At 45.7% G+C, this 13,785-nt stretch overlaps 1 protein-coding gene across 8 annotated transcripts in view; it reads left to right on the forward strand.

The window, feature by feature from the left end:
• The window catches only part of SOX13 (SRY-box transcription factor 13), a 66,822-nt gene extending 55,645 nt beyond the window's left edge, over window positions 1–11,177 (forward strand). For 6 of the 8 annotated variants that reach the window (XM_028734211.2, XM_077928969.1, XM_028734210.2 and 3 more), the window contains 3 exons: window positions 43–186; window positions 5,933–6,149; window positions 6,926–11,177. In XM_028734211.2, the coding sequence (XP_028590044.1) occupies window positions 43–186; window positions 5,933–6,149; window positions 6,926–7,205 (641 nt within the window). In that variant the 3' untranslated portion in view covers window positions 7,206–11,177. The remainder of the gene's footprint in view (window positions 1–42; window positions 187–5,932; window positions 6,150–6,925) is intronic. The other 2 variants (XM_028734208.2, XM_028734212.2) reach the window with 2 other exon arrangements.
• The last annotated feature ends 2,608 nt before the right edge of the window (window positions 11,178–13,785 follow it).

Genomic DNA, 13,785 nt, shown 5'->3' on the forward strand with positions numbered 1-13,785 from the left:
CGGTGTCTCTATAGTGGCTGTTCCTTGGTCTTTCCTTCACAGGCTCACGACATTTCCCCGAATCCAGGAACAACAACCACATAAAGCGTCCCATGAATGCCTTTATGGTGTGGGCCAAGGACGAGAGACGGAAGATCTTGCAGGCCTTCCCAGACATGCACAACTCAAGCATCAGTAAGATTTTAGGTAAGTCTGTGGGCGGGTGTCCTTATTCGTTCTGCTCCCCCCCCTCTTCCCCTCCATGGCTTTTGGGATTCCTGTAAGGCACATTGTTAGCCCCATGCACCCTCAGGCAAGGAATTACTGCTAATCTCATGCAGGTTACCAGCAGGCTGTGCGCTAGGATAAAAGCACAAAAGCAAATCCTCCTCATATTCTCTCTCTGTCTCTCTCTCTCAGCTGTCTTGATTCTTTGGCTCCGACACCTGAGCACACAAGCAGATGTGAAAGCAGCCTTTTCTATTTTTTAAGGTCTTTTTTTGGTTTAGAAAAAAAGAGAGCAAAAACCCACATGTGCAGAGGAAGCCCATTCTCAGGGAGCTATAGATACAGCTGTGGTTGTGGGCCTGTTTTTTTTTTTTTGCAAGCTAGTGACATAAACTGCTGGCTTTGCACTGACCTAGAGAAGCAGTTCTAGGCCTTGCTTGGCAGCTGTGAAGTCAGCAGGCGGCCAGCTTTTCCCAGTAGCCCTCAGGAGTGAGCCTGTACAGACTTAGCACTTCTTCCATTCAGCAGCAAGCCTATTCTGTCTCTTGTTCTTTAGAGCTTTGCTGCTGGAAGAAGGAACAAAATAAGGCTTCCTTCCAGGAACAGGATTCTGAGCTGTGGGTTGGTGGGAGGCAGTATGTGGACTGCCGCCAACCCAAGGAACTGGTGCTTGAAAACCTGGAACTTAGAAGAGAGGTTTCCAGTAGGCGATTTTCTCTCTTCACACCAGCATGCAGCTGACCTAAGATGCCGGGCATGTGAAGTTATTCTGAAATTCACAGCCAGCAGAAATCCTGATCGGTTGGTACTGATGAGCGCTAATTGGGTGGCGATCTACAACATGCCTATATTCATTCTAATCTGCGGGATTACCTGTGGAACCCATGATGATTGGGCAGAAAGGATGGCTTATCACAAACCAGATAAGAGCAGTGCAAGTATCTTGCCTTGGACCACAAGGAAGCAAAGCAGTGTAGGAACTGCTCTGAAAGAGTCATGGAAATGATAAGCAACCTGCATTGACTTCTCTAGTGCTTTTACTGGAATCACAATTAATTATTGGCCATCTAGATTTATCTCTCTTTAAATTATAAATTATTGGCCATCTAGCTTTATCTCCCGTTATCACTGTTCCCCGTACAGTGCTACACTAGGCCTTGCCTACTTCTGGATGATCTCTGCCCTCAGCAACACTCATGAAACACATGGTTAAAACAAAGGCCTGTGTGTCAGGCCAAATCCCATAGCTTGGAGGTCCACAAAGTGTGCCCTTCGGACCACCAGTGGTCCATGAGCTTCATTGAGATGGCCCATGGTTTGCCTGTGGATTTATGGTTGAAGATGGGAGAAGGCACATCCATTGCAGTGAGTACAGTGGAACCTTGGTTCTCGAACGGCTTAGTTGCCGAACAAATCTGCTTCCAAACGCCGCAAACCCAGAAGTGAGTGTTCAAGTTTGGCAAAGTATCGCCATGACAACCCACAACATTTGAATTGAGAAAGTAGCCCCAGGTTTTTGCAGTGGCCATAGCACGCTGAGCCACTTTATGCATACTTTTCATCCCATAGAAAACCCCCGTGTATGGCAATTATCCCTGTTAGCAAGCTTAACAACCACAGGGGCTTGCTTATAAAGGACCAAAATAATAAGTAGATCTACAGCTTTTGTACCTCCGCAACTTTCCCATCCTGTTTTACAAGCAGTCCAGGTAAACAATTCTAAGGAATTCTAAGGCCTGGCTGGGGAAAACCTGAGGGTGAAGGAACACTTTTGCTCCAGTCACTGTGGCTTGCCCCAACCCCTGCCTGGTCCTCCACAACTTTTCTTAGACCTGGCAGCTGTATGTTGTTGTTCTGCTACATCAGTGCAGATATACATACATGGTGCTTTAAAGTTTAACTTAAGGGGGAAAAGACAATGAGCTTCTTGGGACAGGGGCCTGTCAAAAACATTGACAGTGGGGTCAGTAAAGAAAGGGGAATGATGACTTGAGAACTCTTCTTAGTTGCAGGGAGCTCTGCTGTATATTCCCAGCTGGTGGGTGGTTTCCAGCCTAAACTATTGAGCAAAAATTGGCATATGCTCTGCCGCTACATCAGAATGAGTCTCTTCTTTGTCAGAGCCAGTAAACAGGGAACCCAGCTGTAAGAGCACATACCTCTGAAAATTCAGGTTGTGAGAATAAAGTACCATGAGCTTGCTATATAAGGTATATTTTGAAGACTGTTCCAATAAGCATATTTTGAGAAATCATATGATCACTCGTCACCTGAATCTTAACCCAAAATTTAAGTAGAAGATTGTGAACTCTTGGATAATAGCGTACACTCAGTGCGATCCATGTCTACTCAGAAGTAAATTTCTGTTGAACTCAGTGAGGCTTACTGCCAGGTAAGTGGGCATAGGATTTGAGCCTTAAAAACACAGGGCACTATTCAATTGCTACATCCACTTGCACAATGGGACTCCCCCACTGTCTGCCATGCACACCCCACACTCTCCCCAAATCTGTTCCAGAAGGTTGCAGGGAGCCCCTAGAAGAGATTTAGAGAGTGCATGGCAGGGAAAAGAGGGAGGAAATGTTCCACTGTGGAAGGAGAAGTCCTTGTGCTGATGGAACACGAGTCTTAGTTCTAGGCTGGATTCTACCCTTGCTTTGTGTGACATCCAGCTCCTTGTCTGGTCTTTTTGTACACCACAGGTAGAAGTTAACAGCACAATACCTAATATAGATGTCATGTTTTGTTAATGCTAAACAAAAATAACCCTCACTAGCGGCAGTGCTGTCTCACTCAAGCATGTGTTTCCCATGATGTGGCCTAGTGTTGAGCTGTCGCACAGCCTGGGTGGTTATTTAAAGAGGTTGGTGTGGTTTCTGAAGGAGGTCTCAGTCCACTGTGCTGGGAGTGAACATGTTATGCTTCAGCATTGGAGGTTTGTGGGTTACTCTCCGCATGTTTAATCTGGGCTTGTGTATTGTTGCTAAAATAAAAGTAAGGGCTCTTTATTTAAAGGAGTGCTCTTAACCCACGTTGACCTTCAGCATCAAGGGGCCTTGTGGTAGACTGCCTTTTTCACCCCGCAACCTACAAATAGCCACTGTGATGGATTTGTGTTACTTAAACATTACTTATTTGAGAGAGCATATCTCAAAGTTTTCATGAGCTAGCTGGGGGAATTTGCATCAGAATCTTTCTGGCATAGTTTGAAGGTGTGCAAATTTGTATCGTGCCCACATGAACTGCAGCAGCTGAATACTTCACAGATATTAATGAATGTAACACTGGTTGGAGCTGCATCAGGAGACGGTAGAATCGACTAGATCTCTGCTGAATGCAGATGAGGATGTTGCCATTTTTTAACACACTCCATTTTTATTTTTATTACCTACAAGTAGAAATTGGGAAGAGGGAGCTGCTTCATGGTGTGCCAGTTTCTGCTGCAAGGAGGGGTTTTTTGTACTTTGGTAAATATTCAAAAATGGCACCCCTGCCTGCAGTCAGAAATGATAATGGTCCATTTTGCCACCTCATTCAGCTGTATTTGCAAATCTGGCCTCAGGACTCATCATTGTTTTGATTTTGAGTTTCTTTAATAGTTAAGGGGTAGTTCAACCCACCCGGCTTTGCTGTAGTTTCCCTCTCCAAGAAGCCTTGACCAAGTGAATTTTGTCCAGGCTGAGTTTCTCCTGAACGCTTGCTGTGTTTGTTGTTTTTAGTCCTGTCTGCCAAAGTAATCTTGGGCTGATTTTCTTCCTCTGCTTCTTCCCCTGCTTGGACGAAACCTCCCATATCTCTCCAGCCTGCATTCTTCACACACTTTCTGGTGGGAATGACAGTAAAGGTCACTCAGCCCAGGGAATTCGAGTTACAGCAGGGCAGCCTATTTTAGCTGTTGCACCTGCTCACCATACCTTGTGCTGGGAAGAATTCAAAAAGAGCAGCATAGGAAGGTGACAGGAAAGGTCAGCAGGAGGGAGGGGTTCTCATTAGCAATAGGTGGGCTGCCTGTTCACTGTGGCTTGTGGCTTTTTATATGGAAATGCTGGATTATCGCAGTGGGCTCTAGGTGGAGCAAGCCCTCGTCTTGGTCTGGAAACTCCAGCTGGTGCAAAACGCTACCACTATCCTGTTTGTGGGGACAGACTATCACCAGCACATAACGCCATGGTTTAAACAGTTTGCTCTGGCTGCTCATATGTCACCAGTCCAAGTTAAAGGTTCTTGTATTAATTTGCAAAGCCCTTAACAAGTGTTAGTGGTCCCCAGGGACTCAAATGCACGACTTGTATCCCCCACAAGCTGTTCATTTGGTATTGTGGGCCTGATTCTGAGGCACTCCCTCCCAGCTGAGATCAGGCAGATCCCCTCCCTGTTAGAACTTTGGGCATTTGAAAAGACCTTTCTGTTCCAGCAAGCATTTTAAGGAAGTTCTCTGTTCTGATGTTTAATTTTCATTGATATTATTCACCATATGCTTTTTGTAATTTTTTTATGCACACCATTTAGAAACTTCAGTGATTAAGTGGCATATAAATAGCTGAAAGAAATAAAATTAATTAAATTCTCACTTGTCTGTTTTGGTATTTGGGCCTTGCAGTCTGGCTCTTTTTACCACATCTCAAGTAATCCAGTGTTTGAAATGTGCAGTGCATCTCTCTGGAATAATAACATATGTAAACAACCATTCTGAGTCAGTGTTTGCTGCTTGACAATAGCTGGGAGTTTCAAATGAAAACTTTTCAGCTATATGTGCTCATTACAAAGTGAAGAAGTCTTTATTAAGCACAGCGTCTCCTGGATTTTGGCTGTTTGATTTTTGGTGTTCATCCTTTTGCAGTGGTTATCTTGTGCTGGGTTAATTTTTTTGTGGATGAGCACTTTCATTATATTTCTTTCGTGTTAATGGATTTCATAGTATATTGTATTTTGTACATTGTCCCTGTGAATAACTTCATTTCCTTCTGGTAGTGGAAAGCGATATTAACCATGATGTTAGGGTTAGTGTTCACTGAGGACATAAAACATATACCTATTTAAAAATGTGCAAACTGAACACATGGAGGAATCTATGGTCCTTGCTCCTAGCTTAAGTGAATTGAAAATATTTGATGGACACCTGCCTCTTCTCTTCTTCATTTAAAAGGCACATGTGGCATTTTGCAAGGGGATGCAGAGATATAGGGTTTGTTTTGATTTTGAAATGGGTGCTCCATCTGGCATATCCATTGCCTTGATCAAGTCTTGCACAATTTCTAGATGAGCACTATTCCCTGTATAGGGAAATTTTTAATGTTTGATGTTTTATTCTGCTTTTATATTTGTTGGAAGCCTCCCAGAGAGGTTGGGGCAACCCAGTCAGATGGGCAGGGTGCAACTACTTCAACTACTACTACTACTACTACTACTACTACTACTACATGATCTACCTGATGCAACCTGTTTGTTGTAATTTATGGCCTGCTGAACAACCCATTTTTGTTGGGTTCAGACTTCAGACTTGGAAGAGTAATTGCTTGCCTATATTTCTCATCTCCAACATCACAAATCCATTTATTTTTGTGTCGTCCCTCCCCTTCTCCTTTTGTTTTAAGGACATCCTCTCCTGTTTACATTAAAAAGCAGCATTTTGACAGCACAGAACAGGCTAGCTATACGTGGCTGGAAGCAAGAACAAAGTAAACTGGCTAAACCTCTCCCTCTGCCTCTTGTTTCCACTTTGCAGGCTCACGATGGAAATCAATGTCGAATCAGGAGAAGCAGCCCTACTATGAGGAGCAGGCTCGGCTCAGCCGCCAGCACCTGGAGAAGTATCCCAATTACAAGTACAAGCCCCGCCCCAAGCGCACCTGCATCGTGGAAGGGAAGCGGCTCCGTGTTGGCGAATACAAGGCATTGATGAGGAATCGGCGCCAGGACGCCAGGCAGGGCTACCTGATTGCGTGAGGCTCCCTGCCCCTTCTCCCCTCTGTTTGCTCCCGAGCCCAGCCAGGAGCTTCCTGTTGCTCAGATCCGACTTAGGGAGTGGCTGATTTGGGGAGCAAAAGACAGCCCAGCACGTCCTCTGCAAAGTGCCCTTTGCACGAGCAAAATGTGGGACCATAAACCTCTGACTGTGGCCAGCAAAAGGCTTCCTTGGTAGTCGCCACAGAGAGGCATGCACATTCTTAAAAATTATGCCTTGGTGGCAAGGACACAGCTGATTTATACTGACCCAGACAAACACTAAACCGGGGGTCTTAACTTTAAGCCTATGGATAGCCTCGCTGACTTTGAAGGGATCACACATATGATTAAATACTTTGCTGGATCACATCACATCAGCATAGCTGGCACTTCACAGAAGACAGGCAGCCCCAAAAGCCCTTCCCAGGATCTGGAAGCTGGTATCCAGCAAGGGTCGTGGCAGACAGCTCCTCTGTTTCACTTGCATTTCCTAGAGGGCAGCATTACCCAAACACACTGCAATCTAGGTGGAATCTAGACACATTTAGAAATGCTGTGAAAATGCTTTAAAAAAAATAAGTTTTGAAAAATATATTGAATTTGCCATAAGCTCACTATCACCATCTAGTGTCATATTTGTATAATGCATTCAAACGTTATATTTGCATCTGTATAGCTGAGTCCCTAGTCCCTTGTGGAGAGGTGGGGTATATGTTAGTGGAGGAGCAGCAGGGAGGAGGCTATGGTTCTCATGCTGTAATATCTTTTCTAGACCTCAGGGCAGCCAGATGCCTCCTTCCTCTTCGGATCTCATGTACCAGCGGTCAGTTGGGATGCAGCTGGCTTCACCCCTGATGGACCACTACCTGCCCCGTGGCATGGAAGCAAACATGCCGGTCATCATCAACACCCGTAGCCTGAAGCCAGAGGAAGGGGATGGGGCTGAGGACAATCATTCAGTGCCCGATGGCGAGATGTACCACTACAGCGAAGAAGAGGATTCGGAGGGCGAGGAGAAGAGTGATGGCGAGCTGGTGGTTCTCACAGACTAAGCCAGTGGTGCGCAGGGGGAGGGAGGTGTGTGGAAACAGGGGACTTCCCCAGCCTTTGTCTTCTTTCCAGCATCAAAATGATTAGCTGACTTTGGAAGAAGGCGGGAGAGGGCCAAGGAAGAGAGAAAATACCCCCAGGTTCTTCCGCTGTGTGGCTGCAGATTCCCGGGAAGCAGCCGGACCTGTGGGTAGTTGTACCAAGCTGCTGAAAGGAGAGGGGCTGTAGCTCAGTGGCATAGGGGGGCACACTCTGCGTGCAGGTCAATCCCTGGCACTTCCAGTGAAAAGGTTCTTATTCTGAAGAGCTGTTGCCAGTCAAAGTTGATAATACTGGGCTTGATGGACCAATGGTCTGACTCAGTGTTTTACTAGATGTTTTATATAAAAGACAGACATGGAGCAGAAGAAAGAGAGGATCTGGCCTGTGTGTCATTGGTGTCCATAGTGTTGGTAGGGATTCTTGATCATTCATCATCTTCTGTCTTGAAAGGAAGGAATTTTGGCTCAGGCTTGCTGAATGTGCATGAGGGTCAGGCTCAAAGAGAGGCGCCATTCAAGGAGAGCCTTGGAATGCAGATGACATTGCGACTGCTGAGGGACGTCGCTCCTGCCCTCTGGGTGGAGGCGCGGGGCTCTCTCCCCAAGCTGCTGAGAGTTTATATAGGAGGGAACAAAATCCATTATGGACTGGCAAGGGAGTGCATATAACTGGGAATATAACCTGAAGCCGATCCAGGAATGTAAGATCTCCTGAATCCAACTGAGCAATATAACACCGATCTTTTTGCTCTTTGGAGCAAATGCAAGACTGGGGAGTAGTTTACTCCTAGTCACAACTGCATGTGTCTTCCATGCAGCAGTCAGTTGTGCTGTGGCTTACCAGCAAATCTCTCCTTGTGCCCATTGCTTGCTTGATCTCCTTTCCTTGAAAGCTGGTGTGTGCAGCTGGTTGGACAGAGGCCTCACCTGCTGGCCATCTGCACCAGCTTTTAGTAGCCACACAGTCTCCACCAATTCATCTGACCTCTCTGGGGCCTTTCAGTTTTGCTCAAACTGGGTGGAACGCTTGTTCCCTGTATGTTCCGGATGCCTGCCAGTTCTGCATCTCCCTCCCCACCCCAACTCCACTTTTGTCCTGTGTTTGTTTCTTTCTGCTCCCACCGGCCCTGCCAGTAAATTCCCATAGAGCCATTTTTAGCTCTGGACTTGAATGAATAACAACGGACATCTCGGAGGGGCCCTCGTCTACCCTTGGCAGCCCTGGCCCAGTTTTGTAAAATAAGCCACTGCCCGTTTCCCTCCTGTGCTTGTGTGCTTGCCAGTTCTCAGTATATGCAGCAGCAGGAGACACCCAGCAGCAGCAGCAGGGTTGAAAACTAACTAGATCCTTAGTGGAGGTCAGGATCCCTTGATCATATCTGTGAGAAGAGGAGAATCCCAACTCAGGCAGAGATTGTTACGGAATTAATTCTAGTTATGCCACCCTGGTTATGTGTCTCCATAGCATCAGATACCATTGAGTTAAATGGAGCTTCCTCCCAGGTAAGCGGGTCTAAGATGGCACAGGTAACAGCAGCTGCCTGCCTTGGATGTGGTGACTGCTTCTCAGGACCCCTCTTGGGAACTGAACCCTGGTTCCCCATCACCTGTGGTTGTTACGGTACGCAGAGACAGTACCACTGAACATTGATAGGGAGGCATCAGGATGTGCCTCTACTGCCATGGTCTTTAGTTACTATGTTGGCCCCAGGGAATCGGGGTTCACTTCCAGCAAGGAAGCCAGAGAAATGGTTAGCACAGCCAAGGAAGGCAGCAGGTGCTTGAGTTCCCCTCTTGTAACCCAGGGAGATTGTGAGGGAAAATTGCAATATGGGACTCATTCAAGGCCCAGTAATTTGAATGAGTACATTTTAAATCCTTTAATGAATTGGTAACTCTAAATAACTGTGGGCCAATTCACACACCCTGTCAGGTGTGTTTAGATGTATTTAGATGTCCACCCTGTCAACTTTCTCTACCTGCTGTGGTCACAACACAAGCCCTTCCTTGCTTATTACAGTGGTACCTCTGGTTTCAAATGGGATCCATTCCGGAAGCCCGTTCGCAACATGAATAGTACGCAACCTGCAGTGGCACATCTGCGCATGCGCAGGTTCTAATTCACTGCTTCTGCGCATGCCTGTGATATCATTTTGTGCATCTGCGCATTTACCAGAGGCGAAACCTGGAAGTAACCCTTTCCGGTACTTCCGGGTTGCCGCGGGACGCAACCTGAAAAAACGTATCATGAAACAAATGTAACATGAGGTATGACTATATACACAAGTCCTCCTTGGCCCAGTGCTGAAGGGGCTTCTCCTGCATCCTTCTGGCCCCGTTCTACTCCCATTTATCCTTTTGTGGAATTGGTCAAAGCAGCTGCAGTAGTTCTGGTACTGATTCACATTGTCCTTGGCCAATGAGTGGAGAATGCTGAATTTCACCACGTGAAAAGAAGGAAAGAGAAGCAGGGGCAGTGAGAGGGAATGTAGAGGGTCATGGTCTTAAAATATATAGATGCATAGTGTATGTGTGTGTTTGCATACACCCTTTCCCCCACCTCATCACACCTGATGACCTTCTTAAACTTCTCTGACAATGTTCTAGCAGAAGCAAAGGCAGAATATAAAAGTAGAGATGCCCCAAAACATGGGAGGCTTTTGCTCTCTACTGGCCAAAGATGGAATGGCATGGAGAAAGCAAAAATAGTAGAAAGAGACAGCTATTCTGCCTCATCTCAGTAGTGAAAATGGATAGTCTCTGGCTTTTGACAGGATGGCCGTCCCAAGTGGGAATCCTCCTCCCTCATATCTTGGAACAGTGCATGTATACCACATCTTTTTATTCCAGATGTGGAGATGAACAATGAGAGAAAGGAGGATTGAGTTGGAGGTAAAAGCAATTCAGCTCCACTTCTATTTTTAAGAAAAACTCTGAAAAGTCCTTCCTTCTTTGGGCAAAAGTAATTGACAGTGGTACCTCAGGTTACAAACACCACAGGTTACATACTCCGCTAACTTGGAAGCAGTACCTCGGGTTAAGAACTTTACCTCAGGATGAGAACAGAAATCGCGCGCCGGCGGCACAGCGGCAGCGGGAGGCCCCATTAGCTAAAGTGGTACCTCAAGTTAAGAAATGTTTCCGGTTAAGAATGGACCTCCGAAAGGAATCAAGTTTGTAACCAGAGGTACCACTGTATTTAAACATCAGCCTTTTTTATCCACATGACCCAACCTAAGGGACCAATATTTCATTGCTTTCCTTGCATCACAAGCAAAATGGCACTTGCAAGAAGAGTGGCAAGGTGTTCCCCCATTTTTTTAAAAAAAGGTGAAACCTCTAATTAATGCCCTTGCACCTGGACCCTCGTTCACAAAGGTTTATTCCTCTCTGACTGTGTTAAGTCTTTGAGATGTCACACCAGACTCTCTGTTCTCTTTGCCACAACAGACGAATGCAGAATTCCCTCTGGAACCTGCCCTTGTCTATCATCTTGCCACCATCCGTGTGACCTGTGCTGGCTACTTTGGCTCCCCTGACTGGCTTTACCTGCACCTCCCTGGTTATTTATTCCTCCCCAACTCTCATTTATGTTAAAGACAGCTTCGTGAGAGCAAAGAAAGGCACGTGACAGGCTCAATGGAGAGGAAGTGAGACAATTAGCTGGGAAATGGATAAGGCTTTGCCTCTTGCTGTTATCTTTTATAAACACATCCATCTCCCCACCTGCCCACCCTGGTTTTCTCTAGCAACTGGCTGCTGTTTTAGTTTTGTTTTGTCCCCTGTCTCCCCCCCCCCCCGCAAAGATATCTGTACATATAGATAGAGCTTTATTTTGTTAATAAGACTAGTAACTTAACCTGTATATTTCAACATACTTGTTTATAATGGGTTTTCTTTTCCGTGGTACAATAAAGAGGATGTTTTTGAGCAGAGGATTGTGCTGAGATCTAGTTTTGTGGAGCTGACGCAACAGCCCCCAGTCCTTTTTACTTTCTGCCTGCAGTTGAAGATTGAGTATACCTCCTGGTTATGCTCTTAAATACAGCAGGTACATTGGACAAGACAAACCTGCTCTGGGTTAATATGCACATGTTGGCATTGACCAGGAAGCTGCAGATGTGAGCCATGCAGTCCACTCCTGTAAGGACCCCTGCAAAACTTGCTTACAAGAGGAAAAAGCCAATTGAATCAGCAGTTGTCTTTGAAGTGCATTCAACCCCCCCTCCCCACAAATACACCTGCTGTCCTTCGCTTTAGTTGCTTTGTGAGGGTGTCTGGTTTTGATTCCTAGTTCTCGTGTAGCTGAAATGTCCCAAATGCTGGGATTGCCAATCCAATCTTTAAATCACTACTTGATGTGGGGTGAGATTACCTACTTATCCATGCCATCATTTCAATTGGAAATAATTGAGCCTGGACTAACCATCCCGTTTCCTTTCCCCCCTTCTAGTTTGTAACCATTTTGGGCACCACTGTAAATTAAAAAGAATCAGCCTTCCACAGTAGCTTACCTGACCTATCATTGCCACTGCTGTGGTGTGCTACAGGAATGAAGTGGTGATGAGTTTAGTGTGGTGCAAACGCACCAACGGATTGGCTCTGCTGGTATGTTTGAACTGTGCCCCTCCTGGTGTGCCAGTGACAGGAGTCAAGGGGTGTCAGGTAAGAAGGTGGCGCCCTGTCCATCGCTTCTGCCCTATAAGTAGGGTTGATTTGAATCACCACTTAAATTAATGATGGAAATTGGGAATCTTGAGACCCAGTTTGCCTTGGTCCCAGCTACAGTATTCCCAGCTCATATTTTATCTGCCCCATGTCCCTGGAGAGGAGGTGCACATCTAGCAAAATGTTCCATCTTTTCTTTGCTTCATCAAAGGCCAGAAGCAGCTTTTCCTTTGCAACGGCCTCGCCAGCCAAACATCACCACCTGCCAAGCAAGCCTTAAGGCTCAACAGCTCAAATGTATGTGGATTTCTTGGCCGTGATTCGAATTCTAACCTGCCAGAGAAAGTTGGCTTTGTTCTGAATTGTTAGTGCATAGTTCGTTATGAGAATGTCTGTCTACCATGGAGTGCAAATATGCTACGCAGCGTTGATGTGATGGAATTATTTGCTGGCTTGATCTGAAGGATAGTTTGCTGACGGAAATGACCTCGGGCAGGTGAATGATATTTTGAGCCTGTTGGAGGACAAAAGGGGTAGACAATTCATGCGATCTGCCTTGGTGAGACATCCAGCCATGTTGGCCTGTCATTCAGAGATTGGGTTGGTGGCAGTTCCCTCCTCCCCTCTCACTCAAAACTGGCCTATTTAGGGCAAGATGGAACATTCTACTTTCTGAAAACACGAAACAGCATGGAGTGGCTGGCTACACAATTTGGCGCTCACTGTGGGGCACACTCGCGTGTCTTGTTTTCTCCAGTGCCTTGCCCAGCTCAAGGAACCGCATAACAGTTCTTGGAATTCATTAGTTGCCTTTCAAAATGATGCACACCCAGGGTCTTAATTATCTCTCTTTTTTTTCTTTTTCTTTTTTGCTGAAAAAATATATAAAGAGAGGCACATGTTTCTGCTGTAGTTAATATATACTTCCTATCCGAGAAGGATTTCTTAAGCACGTCTGAACAGACTGTTTCCGGAATGCATAAAATACCAGCAATCTAATAATAAAGTCAACCTTGCAAAGAACTGCACGACAGCCATGAATCTTAGATTGCTCAAGGGGGAGGAGAGCATTTTGACTCGTTTTAATTTTATCACATTGGCTTTATAGATAAAGAGAGACACAGTTGGTGTTAAAAGGGTTCCTTTCTTCCCTTCATTTAGGGAACAAACGTCACTGATTCCATTTACTCCTGTAAATAACACACAATCGATTTGATAGTGTCAGCAACTACCATAATGCAGAGAAATCTTGCAGTTTTATATACATAGAGCTGAATGCATGGTCGCTACTGATGAGGAAAGTGGTTGGGTCACAACTCAAAAGTTCTGTCCACACCTGCAACTTGAGGGAAAGCATATAACATGGTTGCATGAGATGGAGAAGCATCAGTAACCAATTAAAGTAGGGATAGCTAATGTCGCACCCAGATGTTGCAGACCATCAGCCCCAGCCAGTACGGTCAATAGGAGCTGAAATCAAACAACATGAAGGCATCATGTTAACTATCCCTGAGTTAAGAGATGCAGTTCCAATTCTTGGTAAACTAGTCTTTCCTCATCCATTGATTGGTGGCTTTGTACTGGACTGGGAAAGCTTACACATTTTAACAGGGCACACCTTTGTTGGCATGTCCTGCTTTTGCCCAACCAAGTCAAGCTAGTGCAAGCTTTGGAGCCCTCAAGAGCTTTAAAAGGGTCATATTTTGAGGACTACTTTCTACACTACACAACAACACAGGGAAACCTGCTCCTTGAGTACACAGTACAACACGTAAGCATCAACAGTTCATTGTACACTTCTTTTGTGTCCAGAAGCCTACTCGGGCTCTAAACAATAATTTTTCCAGGGTTTTTCAAAGCTGTCATGTGGCAC

This window comes from Podarcis muralis, chromosome 5, assembly GCF_964188315.1.
Source record: "Podarcis muralis chromosome 5, rPodMur119.hap1.1, whole genome shotgun sequence".
Taxonomy (NCBI): domain Eukaryota; kingdom Metazoa; phylum Chordata; class Lepidosauria; order Squamata; family Lacertidae; genus Podarcis; species Podarcis muralis.